At 35.5% G+C, this 7352-nt stretch overlaps 1 protein-coding gene across 1 annotated transcript; it reads left to right on the forward strand.

The window, feature by feature from the left end:
- Positions 1-5126: 5126 nt before the first annotated feature.
- On the forward strand, positions 5127-5825 carry LOC139855349 (protein ALP1-like). The gene has a single exon (XM_071844573.1). The coding sequence runs from the start codon at positions 5127-5129 to the stop codon at positions 5823-5825; it is 699 nt and encodes a 232-aa protein (XP_071700674.1).
- The last annotated feature ends 1527 nt before the right edge of the window (positions 5826-7352 follow it).

The raw sequence follows: 7352 nt of genomic DNA on the forward strand, positions 1-7352 counted from the left end.
AACGAAATGAAACTATAGTTAAATATATTTGCATTCAATATGAAATTTTAAAATAGAAACAATTATAGAGTTATGAATTGAGAGATATTAAAAAGTGTCACAAAATAATAGAACCATTAAACCAAGATGTCACTAAACGTGTAAGGATTTGTGGCTTGTGGGGATATATTAACCCTAAAAATTTTCACAATGTACCTAAATAAAGTGTTACATAAAAAATAAATATCAAAATGGTATTTAAATATGAATAAGAGTTTAAATCCAAAGGTAATAATTTATCGTAAACTTTAAAAGTTCAATATTCACCTTTTAAAATTACAACAAAACTACTTTTTCGGCGTCAAAACTATTTCGAATGAAAGCAAGCCTTCAGGAAGTCTTGATCATAACGTCGTTATCTATTCATCGTGCGAAAGTGGGTGCAATTTTCAACCGATGTTTTTTTAGCACGCTGGCCACATTATTCGGCCCAATTATGTAGCCAACGTAATGAGCTCAAAAATGTGTTTTACAGCCATGAATTATTAACGAGACGAAACTATAGTCAAATATATTTGCATTCAATATAAAATTTTAAAATAGAAATAATTATAGAGTTGTGAATTGAGAGATATTAAAAAGTGTCAAAAAATAATCGAACCATTAAAATAAGATGTCACTAAACGTGTAAGGATTTGTGGCTAGTGAGGATATATTAACCTCAAAAATTTTCACAATGTACCTAAAAAAAATGTTACATAAAAAATAAGTATCAAAATGGTATTTAAATATGAATAAGAGTTCAAATCCAAAGGTAATAATTATCGTAATTTCTAAAAGTTCAATATTCACCTTTGAAAATTACAAAACTACTTTTTCGGCGTCAAAACTATTTCGAATGAAAGCAAGCCTTCAGGAAGTCTTGATCATTGCGTCATTATCTATTCATCATGCGAAAGTGGGTCCAATTTTCAACCGATATTTTTTTAGCACGTTGGCCACATAATTCGACTCAATTATGTGGCCAACGTAATGAGCTCAAAAATGTGTTTTACACCCATGAATTATTAACGAGATGAAACTATATTCAAATATATTTGCATTCAATATGAAATTTTAAAATAGAAATAATTATAGAGTTATGAATTGAGAGATATTAAAAAGTGTCAAAAAATAATCGAACCATTAAACTATGATGTCACTAAACTTGTAAGGATTTGTGGCTGGTGGGGATATATTAACCCCAAAAATATTCACAATGTACCTAAATAAAGTGTTACATAAAAATAAGGTATCAAAATGGTATTTAATTATGCATAAGAGTTCAAATCCAAAGGTAATAATTATCGTAATTTCTAAAAGTTCAATATTCACCTTTAAAAATTGGAAAACTACTTTTTCGGCGTCAAAACTATTTCGAATGAAAGCAAGCCTTCAGAAAGTCTTGATCATAGAGTCGTTATCTATTCATCGTGCGAAAGTGAGTTCAATTTTCAACCGGGGATTTTTTACCGCGCTGGCCACATAATTCGGCCCAATTATGTGGCCTACGTAATATGCTCAAAAATGTGTTTTGTGGCCTTGGATTATTAATGAAACGGAACTATAGTCAAATATATTTTCATTCAATATGAAATTTTAAAATAGAAACAATTATAGACTTATGAATTGAGAGATTTTAAAAAGTGTCACAAAATAATCAAACCATTAAACTAAGATGTCACTAAACGTATAAGGATTTGTGGTTGGTGGGGATATATTCACCCCAAAAATATTCACAATGTACCTAAATAAAGTGTTACATAAAAAATAAGTATCAAAATGGTATTTAAATATGAATAAGAGTTCAAATCCAAAGATAATAATTATCGAAATTTCTAAAAATTCAATATTCACCTTTGAAAATTACAAAACTAATTTTTCGGCGTCAAAACTATTTCGAATGAAAGCAAGCGTTCAGGAAGTCTTGATCATTGCGTCGTTATCTATTCATCATGCAAAAGTGTATCCGGAAGTCTTTGACTCATTCGAATGATTATTTTGCGGATTCACCTGTGTATCCGGAAAAAAAATTCAAACGACGTTTTCGAATGAGTCGTCAATTATTTCTCCGAATAGTCGAAGGTATATCTAACTTTAATTGTAGTGATATTCCCGAATATTTTATGTATTTTAGAGAACGTCCCGATGCCGCTGGTCGTCAAAGTTTGACAATATTACAAAAGTGTACTGCGGCCATACGTCAAATGGCGTATGAAACTACACCTGATATGTTTGACGAATACATAAAAATTGGTGAGAAAACTGCTGCTTTATGTTTAGATTATTTTTGCAAATGCGTATTTCATTTGTTTGTTAGAGAGTATTTGAGAAAGCCAACAGCCGAAGATATTGCTCGACTTTATAATTTTCACGCTGTAAGACCCAAATATTTATTGTACATAATGTATTTATGGTGTACGATGCGTTTATGAAGTGTACGAAGCATGTACGTGTTGCTTGCTCGAACGTCAAAGGAAACTGGACGTTGTCTGAAGTGACAAGGTGTGTACGTATCTTTTCAACCCCAAATAAAGTTTGTGTTGATGTTTCAAATCCTTACTATTGGAAAGAAAATCTTATTACATTTCCAACGATATTTGATTCATCGAAAACGGATCTACGGTCAAAAAGTTATGGCCAAAACAAGTTACTGAAAACTGACCTGAAGGTTGGAGCGGCGCTCCACCTTATGGAGCGGCGCTCCGATCGCGTCTGATGCAATTTTTAGCATTTTTAAAGGGTTAAATGAGGGGTACTTTGGTCCTTTCACTTGTGGACGAATTTGTGGCAATTAGAGCAGTTTTAGATCCACTTTTGGATCATTTTGACATCCACACATCTCTCTCATCTTATCTTAGAGGGAGAGAGGGAGATTCTAGAGAGAGATTTGGAGCTTTGATGAAGATGAATCTTGAATCGATCAAAGATGCGAGTGATAAAGTTGTTCCTTTCGTTCTCGGCTACGTTTTGATTGTTATGGTAAATTCTAAATCCGAATTTCATTGTTTGATTTGAGATTCAATGTTAGGGTTTGAGTTTGATTTGTTGTAAAACCCATTTAGTTGATGAAGAGGGTTTATGGAAACTTGCTATTTTGATATTTGGCGGGTTTTGGGTTGGTTAATGATTTAACCATGTTTAAGACTTGTAAATGGTGTATAATCACTAGTATTAGTGATTATTGATGTTTGGAGACCATTAGGGTTCTTGTGGTTGACTAATTTTGACTAGAATCAAAATTAGGGTTTGTTGATGATTATTTTTCAATTGTCGAGGTAATAAGGTTTATAAACTTAAAATGGATTAAGTTGAAGCATAGAACCGAGTTAAATATGTTTTGGTGTCAAAACTTGCTAATGGCGTGATATTAACTTCTTATGGGTTAAATTAGGGTTTAAGTGTCATTTTGGGCAAGATAGGTGTTTAACACCTATGTTTGGGTTTGATTGGCATATTAGGACCATTCTCACTTGTGTTAGTGATTATTGGTTAGTTTGGGCGCGGTTTGTGCTTGGAAGTGCATTTGGGTCAGAATTGCACTAGTTGTCAATTTGGGTTGATTGGTATATCCACCCTAATTGTGTTACTTGTTATGTGATAAATGGAATAGGTACATTCCATCGGCGATTGCGGATTATTCGGTGGCATTCTTCAAGGCGACAAGGTGAGTGTTAATATCCTATATGCATATGTATGTGTAGGATGGATGCGGGTCGGGTGAAGTGGTTCTCGGTCATAGAGCTCACTTCACATATAGGTGGATTGATGGACTTGTGTATAGGTCCAATTGGAACGGTTGTGCGTTTTGGTTGACCACCTTTGACGAGGTGCCCAATTTGTGTGTACGTTATCACATGGGCGTGTGATGTGGATTATATAACCTCAATGGCGAATGGTTAATATTGTGAGTGGAATAATTATGCATGTATGTATATAGTGTATCTATTTGTGAATGTTATGGTATGAACCACGAGCCGGTAGTACCATAGCATCGAGTGTGAACCACGAGCAGGTAGCACTATAAATAAAGATGTGAACCACGAGCCGGTAGCACTATAAACAAAGATGTGAACCACGAGCCGGTAGCATTGAGTGTGAACCACGAGCCGGTAGCACTATAAACAAAGATGTGAACCACGAGCCGGTAGCATCGAGTGTGAACCACAAGCCGGTAGCACTATAAAGGAGTATGACTCAAATGCGTAGTGATGTGAACCACGAGCCGGTAGCGTCATAGCATTACGTATGGTGTGAACCACGAGCCGGTAGCACCATAGCGTTATGGTTAACCATATTGTGTTTGTGATTGTTTAGCATGTTAAATATTGTATATGTATAATGTTGTATTGTCGTGATGTAGCTAACCCTCCGGGTGTAGCTTATTGGCATTTGTTCACATTGCCGTTGGTGAACTTACTCATTGTTGATGTTGTTAGCTTGTTGCTTAGTGATCGTACGGTATGCTTAGATTAGCTTGCCTTTACGCTTGGATGCTTCGGTATGCGGTATTTGTTTATTTATGTGGCGTGTCCATTTTATGCATATATATGTATGTAGTATATTCTCACTCACTAAGCTTTAGCTTACCCTCTCGTTGTTTACATTTTTATAAATTTGCTTGGATGAGGTGGCTCGGGTAAGCGTGGGAACTAGTGGCTCGCGTAGTTGCTTTAGAAGGCTTGCTTTTGAATTAATTAGGATTGGGTAGCGTATCCCCAATCGCCATGCTCGGCTTTTATTTTGTGTTTAAAATTGTGGGGTCGAAACTTGTATTTTGTACTTAAAGGGTAATTTGGGTCGATGTGGGCCCCGCCTCGTAGAACTTATTTTATGAATGGAACGTGTTAGTTTTTCATATATGAATATGTTGTGAAAAGCGTTTTGTCTAAATACGTCGGGAAGTGGTCGAACATTATCGCTAAGTTGGATTTTTGGGACAGGCCGAAATGGAGCGCCGCTCCAGGCCGAAATGGCGCGCCGCACTATGCTGTACACGAATTTTTTTTTTTAATTGATATTTCCGCGTGATTGTTTGTATATCGGGTTGGGTTGTTACACACGCCCAAAAACATGGTTTACCCGGTATTCTTGGTAGTATTGATTGTATGCACTGGGAGTGGAAGAATTGTCCTGTTGCGTGGCAAGGACAATATACTAGAGGTGATAAAAAGGGAACATCCATTATGCTTGAAGCAGTCGCATCTCAAGATTTGTGGATATGGCATGGATTCTTTGGTATGGCAGGTGCAAAAAACGACATTAACGTTTTAAATGCCTCACCGTTGTTCAATAGTATAAAGGACGGCACCGCTCCTCCTTCACCATTTGATGTAAATGGGCATCACTACGATAGAGGGTATTACCCAGGTGATGGTATATACCCTGATTGGGCTATGTTGGTCAAAGCACCCCATTCTCCTACTGACGAAACGCGAAAAAAATTTAAACGGTTTCAAGAAAGTGCCAGAAAAGATATTGAGCGTGCATTTGGAGTATTAGAGGGTAGATTTGCAATGTTAAAAACTCCGGCAAGATCTTTGGATTTCAACAAAATTAGAAGACATATGTATGCTTGTCTCGTATTACATAACATGATTCAAGAAAATAACGGATTTGTTATAGGTAGGAGAGAAGAAAGAATGATAGAAAGGAACACACCACGACGGTTACAAAGGGATTTGAGGGATCGAGATGCAAGGGTTAAGGAAATAAGAGATAGGCAAGTTCACAGAAAGTTAGAAGCAGATTTAACCGAGCACGTTTGGAACTTATCCCCTTACTTTCATACTGCTAATGATGAGTAGTTTCGGTTAGTGAATTTATAATTATGTAATGTTTCATTTAAGTAAGTTAAATTATTGTAATGAATTTATAATTATGTTATGTTTAGTGAATTTATAATTATGTAATGAATTGTTTTCTATTTTAAAGATATAGCCGTTTATTTCAATATTACTTAAACGATTACATTATTTCTAAAATAAAAAAACAACAACATAATTTCCTAACGGCTATTTTCAACGAACACATTCATCAATCTTCGAATTCACGTGGATCGTGTTGCTGAAACCCTGGAGATTCAGGAGCAGCTTCATCTTCACTTGCAGAAATGGTGTAGCTTTCATCAATCCATTCAGTGTAAAGGTTAATTGGTTGGTTACGTAACAAGGCTCGCCCAATCGCACCAAACCAATCGTGATCTTCTTCTAGTAACGAGGCACGAGCGTTGGGTTTTTTGAAAAACCAGATTTGTCTAGTGGGGTAGAATATGTCTCGCTGTAGCAACTCAAGCAAACACATATAACTTGGACACTTATGAACATCCATGTAATAATCTCGTGTTTCATACTCGGTATAATTCCTCATTTCGCTATCAAATTCACCTCCGTAGTGAACTTTAACAACAACATTCAACGGGCTCATTTCGAAGTGTGTGTGTTTATGATTTGAGAGTTTTAGAAGATATGAAGTGTGTGTGTTATGATTTGAGAAATGGGGTTGTACATATAGGGGAGGAAGTGGAGGAATCTAGCTGTTAGAAAGAAAAAAAAACGGTACAAAATATAGCTGTTGTAATTAAAATATACTTTTAAAATATTAATTAAATACAAAAAATAATATAAAATAATTAAATAAAACACAAAAATTAAAAATTAAATGCCACATCAGCATTCCACTAACCCACCCACACCACCAACCCACACCACCACTACTCGACACAACTAACCCACACGTCTTAGTCATCAAAAAAGTACAAAAAACAACTCACGCCCTCAACCCACGCCCCCAACCACTACAAATAGTCTAAAGCTTATTATGTATGTATAAGTCGTGTTGATTATTTTAATTATTAATAATTAAATTATTAATTAACTCTTACACACTAAAAGTGGTAGCCGTTTTTAGTTCGCATTCACATTACAAACGGTCCCTCAACTTCGACTATATTTAAACAACGGCCTCTTAAGTTTACACTTTTTCAGGGGTACAAAGTGTAAATATATAATTTTATTAAAATAAAAGAAACTAATTCCTTCCGAATTTATAACGGCCCCTATCTTCTCGCTCGGTGTGAGTTAAAATTTTCAGATACCACCGTTCAACTCGAAAAAATCTTATGAACCCAACGGGACTAACTATACGCGAAACGGACACTTCTCAAAAAACGCTAAACAAAACGACAACCCGTATCTTCCCGCTCGCCACGAGTTAAATTTTTTCGACGGCAGCGTCAGACTCGAAATAATTTTATGAACAAAACGAAATTAACCACATTCGAAACGGTCACTTTTAAAAAACGCTAAACACAATGATAGTCCGTATCTTTCTGT

The sequence above is a fragment of the Rutidosis leptorrhynchoides genome, chromosome 6 (assembly GCF_046630445.1).
Source record: "Rutidosis leptorrhynchoides isolate AG116_Rl617_1_P2 chromosome 6, CSIRO_AGI_Rlap_v1, whole genome shotgun sequence".
Taxonomy (NCBI): domain Eukaryota; kingdom Viridiplantae; phylum Streptophyta; class Magnoliopsida; order Asterales; family Asteraceae; genus Rutidosis; species Rutidosis leptorrhynchoides.